The sequence below is a fragment of the Seriola lalandi genome, unplaced genomic scaffold (assembly GCF_002814215.2).
Source record: "Seriola lalandi dorsalis isolate HSWRI2012SDOR001 ecotype SW California unplaced genomic scaffold, Sedor1 jcf7180002054371, whole genome shotgun sequence".
Classification (NCBI taxonomy): Eukaryota; Metazoa; Chordata; class Actinopteri; order Carangiformes; family Carangidae; genus Seriola; species Seriola lalandi.
Genome location: NW_019524924.1, coordinates 76,116 through 93,436, shown reverse-complemented (window position 1 = coordinate 93,436; position 17,321 = coordinate 76,116). Strand labels below are relative to the sequence as shown.

At 43.3% G+C, this 17,321-nt stretch overlaps 1 protein-coding gene across 2 annotated transcripts in view; it reads left to right on the top strand.

Moving 5' to 3' along the window:
• nav3 (neuron navigator 3) overlaps positions 1-17,321 on the top strand; it is a 206,237-nt gene that overhangs the window by 128,317 nt on the left and 60,599 nt on the right. For both annotated transcript variants that reach the window (XM_087174682.1, XM_023408709.1), the window contains exons 10-12: positions 4,801-4,909; positions 13,858-14,268; positions 16,299-16,418. In XM_087174682.1, the coding sequence (XP_087030808.1) occupies positions 4,801-4,909; positions 13,858-14,268; positions 16,299-16,418 (640 nt within the window). The remainder of the gene's footprint in view (positions 1-4,800; positions 4,910-13,857; positions 14,269-16,298; positions 16,419-17,321) is intronic.

The window sequence follows — 17,321 nt, the reverse complement described above, 5'->3', positions numbered from 1 at the left end:
CAAAATCAATCTGTATCGAAATGATAGAAAGAGGAAATCTCATGATCCAAAGCCACCACCTCATCTGTCAGACATGGCGCTGGTTCTGTTGTGGCTGGGGCGCATAGGGCTCCAATTAAAGCTGCATTTATTGATGATTTCACTGCTGACGGAAGCAACAGGATGAATGCAGAGGTCTGTGGGAGTGTTCTGTGCTCAGAATCAGCCAAATGCAGCAAAAATCGTTCAGCAGACCCTTTACTGCATGTCTCTCTCCAATATTTCCTGTCTCTCTACACTTTACCTGTCAAATAAAGGCGTAAAAACTGCCCAAAAAATAACTTAAAACTCTCTGGATGAAGAGGTGGAATATCCTCGACTGGCCGAGTCAGTCACCTGATCTCAGTGATGTGTGTGTTTATGAAGAAGCGTGTGTGTGATATTTATCCAGATAGTCAAGAAGCCATTTCCATCTTTAACCTTTAACTCTTAACCCTTTCATCAGAGTATCCAGTTGATGCTGTGGCAGTTTGTGCTTTCAGCCTCTGGGAGTATTTGTCACTCTCATGTATTAACAAGCTTTCAATGTGCTTCGGTGGCTGTTAGGAAACACATTCAGCAACAGAGCCATGAAATCGAATGTGGATACATCTTATTTTATTGTGTGCGTATTGGTGTGTATGTGAGAGTTGCCACAGTGACTGACAGCCGGAGCTTCATTAAGGCTGATCTGCGACAAAATGCTATAACAAGGGTACAGCTAGCGTACAACTCTGTCTAGTTGTGTTTTTCTCTGTGTGCATATTTGGGTTGGCATGCATTTGTATGCATTTGTGTGTATTATAATTAGATGAGTGGGATGGCACCCTAATAGTATTCAGCTGGAGCAAGGGGAGCATCAGTACCAGCTAACATGCATTATTGAAAGAGAGGGGGAGAGAGAGCGACTGGCACCAAAGCACCCGCTGGTACAGTATGTGTGTGTGTGTGTGTGTGTGTGTGTGTGTGTGTGTGTGTGTGTGTGTGTGTGTGTGTGTGTGTGTAAATATAAATGTGTCAGTCCCGAACTGCAGTCATTTGCATTATGTTGTGTCAACTCTATCTCGAGCAGCATTTGTTCTGCGGCTTTTATGTGTGTGGTTTTGTGTGTGTATGCGTGTGCATGTGTTTTAATGGGTGTGAGAGCAAATATTAGTTTGGAAACCATCATTGTGAGTTTGAGATAGACAACTTCAAAGGTCTGTTTGAGGGTTAAGACCAAACAGCAACCTGCAGGGCTGAAAAATGAAGCTAATATGGAAGTGCTAAGAGCTGCAGTTCCTCTAATGACCACTTGTCCAACTTTTCATGAATTTGCCCCAGGGGATAAAGTTTATTTATCTATATATCTATCTTAACAGCAGAAATAAATATTTTTACTGCCTGGTTTCTATAGCTAATTTCCTCCTTCATGACAACTGTACTCACCTGTTTAAATTTTATTAAGCCTTATTAAAGTTCTGCATAATTGAGGTCGTGCCCTTTGAGTGATGATGGGTCAACATATTTTTGCCACAAACCAGCATGCACCGAAGACTCAGACTGCCTGAAGTAATAGGCGGAGTTAGACACTGCCAAGATGGTGACAGCAGGGCAGCTCACTCTGAGCTTCAAAACCATTCTTCAGAAACCTGTGGGTGACGTCACAGAGGCTACATCCATCTGTATTTACAGTCTATGGTTCAGACTTGGCTTTAGGATGAGGGTAAGGCATTTAGTTTTGATGGTTGAGGTGGTTAGGGAATGCAGTATGTCATAGAGTGTCCTCACAACTATTGAAAGACCAATGTGTGTGTGTGTGTGTGTGTGTGTGTGTATACCTTTGCGTATTCTGTGCCCTTTTCAAACCCCCCCACCCCCACTGGCCTGCTTACAGTTTGGCTGCTACACAGCCTGACTGGGCCAAGAGCCGAACAGCAGCTTGAATCTGAATAAATGCTGTGACTCTTCACCTTTAGTGTTAGATACAGAAGTAGAAACAGCAGCTATACATGTGTATAAGCTCCATCTACATTATGGACTCAGCTGCTTGCACAGCTGATTCCCATTTAATCCTCAAAACCGTGCTGAGCTGGTAAATCGCTTATAGGTATTGTGTTTTAGAATGAATTTTAGATTGCTAATTCAAAGAGGCTCCAATGTATGTGCGTGCACGTATGTGTGTGTGTAATGTGTTGTTCTGCCTGTGGGGTGCAGTTCTGTTGCCTCCAGTTCAGCTCGGACTATTCTACAGTGCAGGTGAGACCTCTGCACTGCAGTGGATGGCTCACACACACGCCTCAGACTGCTTCATGATGGGGACTCCGGGGCCAGATCTCCTCATGTCACTTTATAATGGGATTGTAATTGGATCTTTCTGGAATGGGCCTCGGTGAGAGGAGGAGAGGAGAGGAGCAGGGAAGAGTAAGAATCAGAAAGAAAGGAAGAAGAGGAATAGCAGAAGAAGATGAAGTACAATAACAGTGATGCTTTGAGTTTGTGTTGCAAGAGATCCAGCTCTCATTAAATTCATGAGCTGGATCTCCCTTTCGTAAGGAGCTGCAAGAAGAACCGTCTACAGTGCATCATTCTAGGCTTCAAAGGAGAGTTTTCTTCTCTTGTGATTGTTTCATATGAGCTCTGTCCTGACAGTAGGAAGGTTCAGGGCCACAGAAGCTTCTGAGAACACAGTTTTGTCACCACGATTGCACGTCTGCCTTTTCCGAGTGTGTGCAACCTCATCGATTTCTAATTAGTGCCCTAATGTGATCTGGGGTCAGAGGCTAAGATCATGTGGCACCACCTCAGCCTCACACAACCTTCAGTCCGCATGCTCTGCAGAGACAAAACATGACCTCAATTATACCAGCATGCTCTTTACCCTGCGAGGTCATTGCACAGTGCCGCACAGTATAATTGAGGTCGAGTCTTGACTTCATTTTGAAAGTTTTTTTTTACCAATACTGTATTGTTCAGGTTGTTGTTCAGTCTTTAGACAAATGGACTGTGACGATGTTAAACCGTGCTGAACCCTGTAATTGGTGGCAGAGTAAAGACCTAAGAGTCTCATCTATTCGGTAAATGTTTCTGCTTCCATGTTGACGCCTTTTCACGGCTTATTCATTGGAGTATAAAAGTGTTTTCAAAAGTTTAAGGGTAGCAGACCTTTTTTCACTTGAACTAGCTGTAGTGAATGATAACGAGGTTCTGATGTCCCTGTGCTTTTTAATTCATTGATTAAACTCGTATTTAACAAGGTGTTAAAGCAATAAAATCACAGCATGTAAAACATTTAAAATTACAAACCACAGTTTATTATAAACAGGTAAATGACAACCTTGTCCATTACAACCAGAAGCAGCGATTCCCTTTCAGGAGCCTTGAATAAATTCAATGTCACTGTCATTTATCGTACCTGGGAAACCGAGTGACTCCAACAACGTGCTTTGTCACGCAGCATATAGGAACGGAGGAAGGCTGGTGTCAGTGTGCAAGATCAGCTACAGACTGGCAGTGTCATGGTAGTCTGTTGAAACTGGATCTTTTTTTTTCAGCGGTGCAGGAAGTGTAGAATGTGGAGCCCCGTTCTGCAAACTGTGGGTTTCTGTTCAAATGAAATGTAGTCAGTGCATTTTTGTTAGAAATGCCCCAAGGTCAACTCTGAAGCTGATTTTTACAAATATATAGTCATCCAGGGAAACAGGCTTAGCTTCCACACCGACCTGCTTCTTATTCCTGCATAAAACACCTGAACCATTTTCTCCTCCTGGCTCTGAGTCACTGGGGGCCTTTTCAGACCTCCAACCTATGACTGCTCCCGTCTGCCCCCATTTGCCCTAGTCACTGTAATCACCGTAGCTACGTCTGCTCAGAATATCGAAGTGACAGAGCCCAGCTTCTCAGGCTCATCTTCGCTTCACGCTGCTTTCTCCGGCTCATTCACCTTCACAGTGGAGACGCTTTTATTCTGAAAGCACCTTCAAACTATTAACCAGTGTGACTGGCGTCCATTCTACGTCTCGTGCTACTTGTTAATTACCCATTCTGCGGTTTCCGCCCGCAGATATGGGCTAGCTTGACGAGCTAACAGAGAGGCTTAATTGGAGCAGACAAGCAGATACTTTGGTGTGCGCCCACAGCTCACAGTTCTGAAATGTTGCCCAGCCTGTGCATATTAGCAGCTCTCGTGCAGAATAGGCCTGATGCCTAGTGAAGCGAGTGCTTCATGTGTTTAAACGGGACACAGAGAAGAACAGAAAACATATGAGGTGCTCTCGTAGCTGCTGCAGGGTGGGGGTGACGGCGGTGGACTGAGGAGGCAGCGGTTTCCGACGCGCCTGACAGAGAAGCACAGGCTCTCTGACAGAGTTTGCTTTTGCAGGCACAACTGTGTTCTGAGCGGACTGACGGAGCACGTGGTGCCACGGCACGACATTTGTGCACCGGCCTGAAGGAAAAAATGTCAATACTGTGTAAAATAATGTAGCCACTTTTTAGAGTAAAAGAAGTGCATGTGGTGCAGCCTGACAAGCTGATTTATTGTATGGCTTCTAAATGGTCTGAATGGGGTTTAGGGACGTGCACCCATGCTGGCTGTCATTGTGATGGGTCACCGTTCTGTTTCCCCTGATGAGACGTTCAGTGACACCCAGTGAAATACTGCATGTCAGATGTCCGCATCACTTCTTTTTGTGTGTTTGTGCATGTGCAGCCTCTGTGGGTGCGGGGGAGCGCTTGGTGTCTGCGTGTTTTTACGTGTAGCTCCAAACATCTCAGTGAATCATGTGAAACATGTGTCTCCAGGAGAAGACCCTGAGACAAGACGCATGCGGACGGTGAAGAACATCGCTGACCTGCGGCAGAACCTGGAAGAAACCATGTCCAGTCTGCGGGGGACACAGATCAGCCACAGGTAGGCTCAGAAATGGTACTGCCCTTTACTCACTCATAATGACTCTTGGTTGTGGTTATTTCCCATTCATATATTCACATCACACATCTCAGAGAGCCCTGGATTTGATCCACCAACCCTCCAGTCATAACCTCACAGCACTGTCAGTGCTGCAGCTTTAGCACATGCAAATTGAGTAGCGTATAGATTTACTCCTACATAGCTTAGAAGCACAGGTTCCTTGTTCTTACAGTCAGTCTGTTGTAATCTGCCTCCACTGTACTACTTTATGTATGGAGTCAGGATAACGAGCCTCCAGTCAAAACACATTTTGAAACCATTTTTAAAACTGCACAGCCTGATTTTAAGCTGCTGTATTTTAACTGAGATAACAGTCAACCTGGAAATGAGTTGCATTTTAGCTCTTCCTGTTCCCTCTTCCCGAAGTCTATGGATTTTTTGAATGGGTTTTTGGTTAGATGACTGAAATAAGATCTGTGGTTAAAACAAGCTCAAGACATTTTCACGTTTTATTCTACGACATAAAATACATCAGTAAATACTCCAGCCCTGATTTCTTTAAGCTTTTGTAAAAAAAATGTTGGTTCATGTGTCTAAATGACACTACAGAGGTTGTCGGGGACGTTAAACTTCATCACAGCGAACATGAAAACTGATCCACTCACCAGTCCACCTTTACAGCCTTGTTGTGTTTGTGTTTGTGCTCTTACAAACTGTTACTAACTTTGTAAGAAGAAAGGCTTTAGTAGAAGAGGTCAGAGCTAAATCAGTTACAAGTTGAAGTTTAGTGGTGGTGATTGTATTCTTCAACAAGCATAAAGTGGGGTTCATCTGTGAAGATTATCCTGCTGAACAAAACGTATAAGTATCATTAACTGTTGTCTGTCACAGAGTTTATTTTCAATAATAATCTAAAAGCCAGTGTAAAAATCCCATCGGCTTTTTGTGGAGGGAACCAGGGTAACACCAACTTCAGGATAGCTCTACAAAAATACATCATCCCTGCCACACTCTGTTTGGACACCCACAGATTAAGCCGTTAAAGCACACTGACAGTTTTGACTGACCTGAGACATTCAACATCTGTAGTTCATTTTCCTCTGTCAGAAGAATATTAGGAAGGTTGGATTGTGTTTGGATCAAACCGTTCTTTTAAAACACATAAGGAACATACAGTAAATGAAAGTCAGTGAAACACACACGTGAAGCTCTCACCAGCTGTGTAATTAATGATGACGTATTCAGTGTAACCTGAAAACTTCAGCACAGCAAGCCACAAACACAGCTTTGTCATATTATCACCTAATAAAACTGACAGGGCTGATGCAACAACTTTAAACACATCCAGCAGACATGGAGAAACATTAGCATTCATTTGGAAAACTAAGTCCTATATTTACTTTCCTTTTACCTCTGTTTCGGTTGTTAACCAGCTGCTAATTTCGACTGTCCGCTTTTTGTTGCTGGGCACATAGTGGAAACAGCTGTTTGCTGCATCTGGAAACAACACTGATGATGTTGAGTGAACCAAAACAGTAAAGTTGCAGATTGTGAAATTGCAGAGTCAACAGCAACAAGCAAACATGGATAATGGCCGAGTAAAGAGAATTTAGTACTTGCATGAATGAGAGAGCAAGTATAATGTTATCGAGAGCTGCAGTCTGCACAGGTCTGCTCTGAAAGGGTGTTTTCACACTGACGTAATGTGTGCCGAGGCTGAGACATGTTCAACTTCAGAAACGCGTCACAGCCACAACAAAAGACCCACACGTGTGGAAGAAGACCCACACATGTCACGACTGAACCACTGAAAATAACAAAAAAAAAAAGAAAGAAAAAACACACACACTTCCTTTGTGATCACAGTCGGCACCAATTGTCCAAGACGCTCTCCTTGTGCATCCGTCGTCCTTGGCAAATAAAAGCGGCTCTGATTTTGAAATCTCTCACTCACCCCACACAGTTTATCACGCTGATCCAACAGGGAGATACGTCTGCGAGTATTAATGATGTTCCCTCTATTACCACGCCGCCTTCTCCTCCACGTTTCCCGGATTTAATTAAAAACAGGCATCACCTTACTCACCAGCTGGCGCACATGTGATGACATTCAGGAGTTGATGGACAACCGGCGCCTTAAAAGGCTGTCCCATCTGTGAGCCATGGGCAACGCAGACCATCTAACAACAGACAGTGTAGAGACTGCGGCTCAGGCGAAGACGAAATGATAACCACTGGTTTATGTCAGCTCCCCCGGGCAACGCTCCCCTGCTCGTCTCTCTCCTTCTCCCTCAGTCTATTATTTTGTGTGTTTTGCCCCATGTGCTGAGGAAGATGGTGGCCAGGCTGCCGACAGCCATGACAGATGGCAGTCTCTCTGTGTGTGTCTGTGCGTGTTTGTGTGTGTTTGTTTTCTATTTCTTTTTTTTCCTCGGAGGGATCTGAGCTAGACACGATCAATTCAGCGATATTGCCTTACCGCATTTAATCCAACGGGGCCCACGGGGTTGGGGTTTGAGGGTGTTTGATTGGTCTGTAGACACAATTTTCATTCACATGCATCAGACGCACAAGAATGAAAAATGTGTAAAATGCATCATACCTCCACATAAGCATCATGTACAGCGTCTGTGTGTGATTTGGAGCAGTAAGCACTGGTCTAAGATCTGCAGCAGCCCCGGTGGGATTGTGTATGGGCCACTACACAGTTTTCAACCATGACATTTAATGCAAAAAAAGAGGTAAGCTCCCGAGTGTGTGCCCGTGTCGGTGTCTATTCTGAATGTGACGATAGCTTCCGAGTATTCATGCCAATTCTGTCCGTGACAAAAGCCCGACCAGACCGTCCTAATCTGTCCCCTGGAATAAGAAATGGCTGTAATCACCATGAAGCTTTGAAGCACCTTAAGTAATTAATCACTGTTCCGCTCGAGCAGACATGACTGTCATATTCATCACTCTGTCTCTGTGTCTGCTCCCTGTGTGGGCTTCTGCCTTTGTACCTGTGTGTAACCCTGCGGCCCTGATAAGTGGCCGTTCAGACGTCAGATGGCGCCGGTCAAAACGTAAAAATACAGTTGTCGAGTCGTAGCATTTGATTTTGCTCTCGTCACAGAAAGAAAATAAAACAATAGGAGTCATTATGTCAGTAGTTGAGGCGGTACACACCGGTGTCTGTGGAAGAGTTCACGACCGCTCAGTGAACCAGTGAACTCGTGAAGGCGTCGCCAATGACTTCATCCTGATCATGATCCTGCTCTCATTTTCAAATTTCACTCTAAGCAGGATCAGACTCTGTCAGGAGTGAGTTATAACTTGAAGTTGTACTTAATTATGATGTTGTCAGAGCTGTTAAAACAGAGCGTCATGGTATAACATTTTCAGTGAGATGTTGGACAGTTTTTTATATCTGGATCTCCATTATTTTTTCAAAGTCAAATGACCAGTTTCAACATGCATATGGGATTGCCATTTTATGCATTTTTTTTTGCACCTGCTGACATAGAATACATTCACTGAGATGTTTTTTTCCCCCATGTGTCAGTGCAGTAAGAAAGATGATCCATCTGTCCATAAAGCAGGTACATCCCCAAACAGGAAACATCCAATTCAAAGCATTGCAACTACAGTTAGTTTCTACAGTAGTGTAGCTTTTTACATCTCTGCTCACAGTGGATGCACAGAGTTTTAAATATATTACCCCAGCATCCCCAGTATCACCATTAGTTTTCCATCAGTAAACGTACGTGTCTCTGCTCCTCTCGCTCTCTCCCAGCTTGAAACTGACAGTGAAGTGCACCCTGCCTGGAAGCTGATGGCAGCTAATGTTACCTAAAATTATCGACCCAGTTGAAAAAGCCCTTCTTCAGACAGTGTGTGCGGTAAAGCTACAGTTTCAGAGGCCCTGCCATCATCCCCCTTTCTCATTGAACCGACCTTGCCACTTTGATGCCTCAGCCATAATTGCAGCTTATTTCACATCCACAGCATTCCTCGGAGACCCAGACATGTTTGGGTCCTCCACAGACAATCTGTATCGATCAGAAAAACACATTTAATTTCCCTCCGTGATTTTTTTTTTTTTTCTTTTTTTTTTCTTTTTTCTATCCCGACCATGAAAAATGGTATTGATTCGCTCCCGGAGTGAAAAAGAAACAGGTCCACGTGTGAAGAAGTGCTGTGATCTTAAAGGACCGACCTGGCACAGCAAACAGAGGAGGGAAATCTCTGCTCCTGGCTCCCCGTCTGCTCGGGCCCGGGGGATCCCAGTCTAGTCCCATGGGGATTCAGCAACCGCCCGATGACATTTTGAACACAATAGCTTCACTCGCTTGGATTTGTTTATTTTGTGTTTACATTTGGAGCACAGAGAGAACAGGGCCGGCTAAATTATTCATTGCTTTGGAATTGAGGAGATAGCCCCTTGGTCCTGCTCAAGTGCATGTACAGCATTCTGAGGCAGGCAACTCTTCTCTTTTCTTTTTTTTTTTTTCATTCCTAAATGTCGCTGACGCTTCAATACCAAGCGATTTACAGTGATTGCATGAGTATAGTAAAAGTCCTACACAACCAAAATGATCAGTTCTTAACAGTAATGATGGGTCAGAGCCAGAGACACTTTTCAATCCCTGACAATGTGAGAGCAGTCAGAGCGGGTGGAGAAGTGACATGATTCAGCTGCAGGAAGGTAATATGAGGCACTTCTTGACAAGATGAGTTTTCAGTCTATGATGGGAGATGGAAAGTGACTGAGCTGTTCTTGTGTGTGAAACATGGTTGTGTTTTGGGGGGTGGGGGTGGGGGCTCTTCTCAGGGTCCAGATTGAAGATCAGTGCTGTGATGGCAGTGAGCGATTTCTCTGAATATCTCTCAAACTACTCGGGTTTTAACCTCTGCCAGTAGCGATGTCAGCCTCAATCCTACTGTGCATACACAAGCATGTGTGCAAAATGTATACACAGATACACACACAGAGAGACACGTGCACACAGAACAAGGAAGCAGCTCTCCTTGGAAATGTTAGATACATGCCAGCGTCTTCATCCTCAAAGGCCAGAGAGCAATGACTGTGTAATCCACCAAGTGTTTGTTTGCTGAGTTACAAAGTGGAAGTGGATATAAGTTCTACAATGAGGCTGGAAAACATTGGTGTTGTGAAATACCCAGTGACGACCTGTAAACCACCTCTTACATGATAACATACATCCACCTCTGTCAATGGAGTTTTTAATGTTTTTGTATCTGTGTTTGATTCTAATGTAGCTTCAGTTTTTAACATAAATCCAGGCGATAAAATCAGAGAACAAGCTACAGCTGCTAACTCAAGGCTAGTTGAATAGATACAACAGCCCAATAACAAAATGAAAAACTACATGACATGCCAAATCAATGAATACATCCACATTAAATACATTGAGTAAACTTTTTGTAGTTTCAAAGATGCTGTCCAAGATGCAAGGTTTATGTTAATGATGATTCCACGTGTCATATATTAACCAACACAAATAGAATATAATCTTTAATGAAGGACCGTTAATACAGTGTATTACATGATATCCAATCCCAAAAGTAGCAAAAGTACTTTTTATGAATGTGTCATGCGACACTGTTCCTGTCAGTGATGACACAAACTGTTCATTGAAATATCAATGTAATGCTTACTGCAGAGTAAACTATTGAGTGTGAGGCTGAACAATTAATCAAAATATTATCAAAATCACAACATGGCTAAGTGCAATATCCAAAGCGCAGAAGCTGGTAAAATGTGTCACAACAGACCATACATGAAGTGAGAAATGCATCCCGGCCTACAAATCATACTCTCCAGACGTAGGGGAAGATGTTCGTTTGGTACAAGCCCCAACAAAAATCACATCATCATCATCATCATCATCATCGTCATCATTTTCATATTTTATCTTTTAAGTGAAGATGACATGCAAAGATGACCATTCCAACTGAAACACGTATCACAATCACAACAATTACCAAAATAATGGCTATATGATACGAGCAGCAATAGCTTAGTCTGAAGATTAGTTTATGTGTGGACAGCAAATATCATCTTATGAAATAAAACTGAGAACTGACTTGAAACTTTTATGTCCTATTATAACAAAAAATTGTTACTTCAAAAGTAGACTGCAGGTTTACAGCGTTTTCATTTGACATACAACCTAAGCTCTTGTTATCACTTTTAAATGACTCTGCTCCTACTTTTTCCTGCAGTCGAGACTCGGATCTGTGGTTACTGACAGGATCAATCACCAAACTTAAAGGTGCTGTCTGTAAATTCTCTCCACTAGTGAACGTGGTTTCTTGCCAGGATCGGAGTCACATTTTAACAAGATTGTTGAACTAACCTCCACAAGAAGAAGTGCATGTTAAACTGTTAAAGTCTCAGACCTCATTAGCAGCTGCAGGAGAAAGTTCCAGTGTATTTTTATCTAGCACTGCTCAGCAATAAACAATTCCCTGCTGTCAACATGGATTCAGATCCCTCTCCTGCTGAGCTCTCGGCTAAACACTAAACAGTCTCCCTCTGTTAGGATTTATTCTGGTTTTGGTTCGGCTTCATACCAGATAGTCTAGTGAAGCAGGGCTCCTCAAAGCCCAGCAGGGTTTATGGGAAATGTGGTCTTCATTTTGAGAAACAGTAATATTCGCGTCTGTTCCTACTGTTTGTGGTAGGTGTATGGAATACCTCAGTACCTTTCCTCTACTCGCTGCTCAGCCATATTCTTGGTTTCCATGCTTATTTATCTGGACACCTACACACACACAGACACACAGTTTCTCTCAGTTTATCTGTCTCTCTCCTTTTTTTTTCTCTCTGCTGCCTGGAGATAAAGATAAGCTGATTTAGCAAGCTACATTGTGTCTGAATGGTTAAATGATTTTGATTTCTATACCGTAGCAAATTGATTTCTGCATTTCCATATTCGGCTGCGATCGCTCGTCAGATAAGCAGTTGTTTTTTTTCATTTGGCGCCTCTGCACTCTAACATGGCTTTATTGTGTGTGTGTGTGTGTGTGTGTGTGTGTGTGTGTGTGTGTGTGTGTGTGTGTGTGTGTGTGTGTGTTGATCTCAGGAGGTGTTGATAGAGATGTGTTGTGAATATGTCTGGCATCGCTGCCCCCTCTCATGTCAGCACTTAGGGCTGCAGTGTTCTGCCCTCTCTCTCTCTCTCTCACACACACACACACACACACACACAAGCCTGCTCTCTCACACCTCTCTCACTGCTATCTGTGAGACATTGCTTTAAGATGTCATTGCTTTTGTCATCTAATGGAGGAGGGTTGGTGTACAGCGACAGGCGTGCCTCATCCCAAATATCCAGCTCCTCCATTTCACCTGCATCATCTGCTCCTGTCACTTTCTCCTTTAGTTTTAGTCTTTATTAAAACCAAACAATTGAAGCCCTAATCCTATTTACACATTTCCTATATGTGTTAGTCCGGTTTCCATGGCAATATATTAGTATATATTATGCAACACACCATTATTTTGTTTACACAGGGATATTTGTGACTAGAAAGCACATTAGAAGCTTATACTAATGGACAAAAGCCAGAGCAGCTGTCTGGTTTTATATCTGTCTCTCGTCATGTGAATGCAGTGCACTCTTCCACCCAGCAGAGAGAGCTCAAGCTGGGTACCACCGCTGCCGCGCTCTGCTCTCTGTGTCCACATGCATCAAGCTGCAAGGCTTGGTGTGTGAGTGGTCATGTGTATGTCATTTCTACAGTTGTTGTCGCTGACTCACCTGCAGCACTTAGGAATTGATCCCACTATTTGGGATTTCACTTCCTGGTCTTGCAAAAAAAAAAAAAAAAGATCTGGCAAGATGAAAGCCAAGTGTTGCAGTTGACATTTTCAGATTCTTCTCCAGCGTTCGAGAAAAAAATGTCTTCATTGTTTGTTGTATAGCTAACGGAGGATAAGTCAAGATAGTGAGTCAGTCCCCTTTGTCTCCCTCCATCAAGTTTCCTTCCTCGTCTTTCCTTTCCTCCCTCTATCCCACAAGACCTCTCTCACTCGCTCTCACTCTCTCTCTTTCTCTCTCTTTCTCTCTAGATGCATTTTCATCTATCCAATGACGCAGTTCAATAAAGATTTATCATTCAGCTTTTGTGTGAAGCTCTAAAGCTTTTTAACAGAGGCTACATATGTTTGTGATGTCACATGAGTCATAGTGGAGGTTTTATTAAACATTTCCTGAGAGATCACTGAAATCCATTAATGTAGTCAAACCAAACAGCTGTTGTTGTGAAGCCATTCTTTTAGTTTTTGTTCTTATATACTGTAACACTGTAAAGAACACTCAACATTAACATGTCCACTTTTTAATTCATTTTCTGATAAACAGGAGTTTTATTTATTTGTTTCAACTGTGCTGATGCAAATACATCTCATTCAGATTTTATTTCCTATGACATTTCAAAAGTTTGCGTGTAACTCACTTGATAGTTGTATGGAAACATAGCTGTCTCCTCCCTCCCTCTGTTTCTATGTGATGTACCGTGATGGTCTGACAGGTTCTCACGGGAGCCTTCACTCTCTTCTCCTCTCCCCCTTCAAGTCAACACAGTGGAAGAAACAGCACTTTAGGAAGGTCACACACACACACTGACACACACACACACACACACACACACACACATACATAAAGTAAAGTTAGAGGAACCAGTGTGTGATTTGAAGGGAGTGGCACCTCTCTTCTGAAAATATGACTGATCTTTTCACCTGGATGATTTGCCCTTCGCACAGGAGTGCGCTTGATACGATGACTTCAGTGTCCCCTATTTGTGCATTTGGTCTATTTGAGGCACTTTACTAACGACCCTCTGTGCTGAGCCTTTAATGGTTTGCAACTGTCATTTGTTTCATGTCAAGAGTCAGAATTAATTCCCTTATTCTGTTTTTCTTTCCCGTGTCTCCACAGTACGCTAGAAACAACCTTCGACACCACAGTAACCACTGAGGTCAATGGGCGGAGTCTCCCAGCCCTCACCGCACGCTCCTCCCCCATGGCCTGGCGTCTGGGCCCAACACAAACCCCGCGTCTCCAGGCAGGCGATGCCCCCTCAATGCCCAGCAGCTATGCTGCGCCCAGGGCGAGCTCGACAAGCGCCGGCACCACCACAGGGCGCTACAGTGGGCATTCGGACCCCACCAGGTTTGTGTACAGTGCCCCCCTGAGGCGAGCGGCAGCAGGGGCGAGGGGGGCGGAGCAGGGGGAGAAGGGAGGAGGAGGAGGAGGGCTGGAAGGAGGGAAGCAGATGGAGGTGGCAGGGTACATGAGTGATGGGGACATCCTAGGGAAGAACGGCCGGATGGATGAGCTCACCAGCGGGTAGGAAGAGCATGTTAGCCTCCTCTGACACACTGACTAATTCCAAGGTGCTGCTTTAACAACACAATCAATACTGCTTTTGAAATGATAAATTAGAAGTATATTCACATATAAAACCGAACTTAACTAACGGATGTAAACTAACTTTCAACAGCATATCAAGCAATAAAACATTCTGTATTGTCTAAAACAATCATAGTTTATCACAGCTTGTAAAGAATGAATAATAGGGGGAAGCCGCTATCATGGCTCTTTTAACTAAAGGCAAATTTGAAGAGCCTGGAAGCCTGAAGCTGATTTCCCAGGCAACCTCAAGGTGATGACAAGATTTCAAGTCACTCCAGGCCAAGAAACACAAAACCTCTATCGAACAACATTTTTTGTGTTTTTTACACTTTTATTTTTTAGTTATTATTTGGATTAAACAAATAAAATGTAATGTCTTACTTAGTGAGCTGGTAGGTGGATGTTGTTATCTTTGGACAGACACAGGTGAACCGTTTCCCCTGTTTCCCGCCATATGCTAAGCTAAGATAACTGATAGCTAGTTACAGACATCAGAGTGGTATTGATCTACTCTTCTCAATGTATTTTTCAAACTGGTGAACTATTGCTTTAAATGAGAAGCATCAGTTTGAGTGATTGCATTTTCCAAACTAGTGTTTTAGAAATAGGTGAGGCATTTTATTGATACTTCAGTCACCGGCTGAAGGTTTCTGTGTGTAGCTGTAAATTCTGTGAACTGGTTATGAACTCTGCAACGCAATAGACTGTATCTCGTATTCTCAGATCACACCACAAAATGTACCGACCAGTTTCATTTGTTATATGGATCTTTTAGCTTTGCACGCTGCCTAAAACTTGATTAAAACTAGCGTTAGCATTAGCTTTAGAGAGATTAAAATGATTTGATTTGGTTGAGGTTAGGGTATTCATGATGACATCTATCATAATAGGACTTCCTGTGTGCATGTTTCTTTGCCTTTCTATTCATCGAACACAATTACATTACATTTAACATTTAACCCACAACTCATGCTGATGACATTTTTTTTTAGGGCCACTATGTTAGTGTATATTAATCCCATAACTTTGCTTTGATGTCTAAAACATAGGATGCCAGCTTTAATATACAGGCTGGCCTTCTTCATCATTTTTACACACAAAAATGCCACTTTAAAGGCCTTTTGTTATTGGAAGCTTCAACTGACACATTTCTGTTCATGGTTAGCTGGGTATTCACACAGTTGCCAAGGCCTCGCCAATTTGTCTCCGTGCATCAGTACAAATAGCCTGCTGACATCCACCAAGGCCAATCATCGGTTTACCATGGCGTGAGAGGAAAGGTTCGCATAATGCATTTACATGAACCTTGAGGGCCACTGACAGATTACCTGAATGAAGAAAGATACGTCCGTTTCTTCCACAAAACATCTTTTGTCCTTCATTCACTCAGTTTCAATAAAAGTAATTTCGCCTTCCACACGCGCGCACACACACTAAACAAACACACACTCCCAGTTGGCATCCATGCACTTAAGAGTTTTTTTTGTGGTGCGGGGGTGGGGGGAGGGGTGGGGGCAGGGAATACCACGAAGGGCAGTTAAGCGAGAGTGATGGAGCAAAGCATCCGCAGGATTAAAGACGTGTCAGAACAGAAATTGTAACAACACGTCGGGAGGGAAAGGTGATTAGCTGAATTATTAGCTTAATTAGCTCAACACTAATGATTCCCGTGTCCTATCAGCCGTGTCTGATAGCTATCTGGCTGCAGCCTCCAACTCCTACCACTTCCTCACTGCCACATACACATCCACACATGCACAAACGCAAAGTGACTTTTTTTTTTGGGTGAGTTCATAAAACAATGTTCATAAATCAGATTCTCCCTCAATCAAACAAGTCAGTCTTCTCTCTAGTTTAGTTGAAATCATTTGTTGCTTTCCGTTATTAAAAAAAATATTGAATAACTCCTTTGTGCCAAACTGAGGTCGGACATCGACTTGCTCTAATTAATTTTCCTCTCACAGATACCTTACAGACGGCGGTCTCCATCTGTATGCACGGAACACAGGCCGAGCTTCAGACACGGCGTCTTCACGAGAAATATCCCAGAGAGGGAGCAAAGAGATGCAGGGCGACATAGACAGGTAAGGATGGAGTCTGCCAATCATACAGTCCTGTGTGTGTGTGTGTGTGTGTGTGTGTGTGTGTGTGTGTGTGTGTGTGTGTGGACCACACCCAGGTCCAGCTGCGGTTTTCCCAAGGACACACTGAGTGGATGAAAGCACATTGTTAGATATTCAAATTTGCTGCATTACATTTCCAGTTTTCACTTTTGGCGTTCAGCTGATGTTCCTCCTCAGTGCACGTTGCAACGGGGGTTCAACGCTACAAGCTTCAGTAACTCTGCTGGTTGTCAATCACTTTCAGCCACAGCCAAGTGGATGTTTGCAAGGGCAAACCCACCAGACTGTGCTATGCAGCCAGTGATGCGTGTGCGTGAGAAAAGCGGTACGGCGCGGTGAGAGTGGCAGGAAGGTTGAAAACGTATCAGCCTTATCAAGCAGAAACTGCAGGCACATCCTCTTAGAGCCAATTGAATGGAGTTGACGTAATGCTCGCTAAAGCATTCACCTTTGTGACAGCTACCTGGGTAGCAACTTAGCATGCAAACAGGCAGAAGTAATCAGAACAAACTGGTACATTAGTTCCGCTAATAGAGCGAAACAGTTATCTAGATCTAAACATGTTGTTTCTTTGTAATGAACTATATGAATGTTGTCGGGTTTAGTTCATATTATTAATTTGCAAATATCGCCACAGTGTGAAAACTTTCTTACTACACTGCGCATAGAGGATTATATATATATATCATACTCTGTATAAAAGGAACCAATCATAAAGTGAACAGGGGCTAATACCCAGGTGTCATAATCTCATTTATTTCAGTAAAAGCATACACAACATGATAATTGCAATGGGTGAAAAAACTGAGTGGTCCCAAAACATCAGTCCAAACATTAATCCAATAGGCAAGTGACACAATCAGG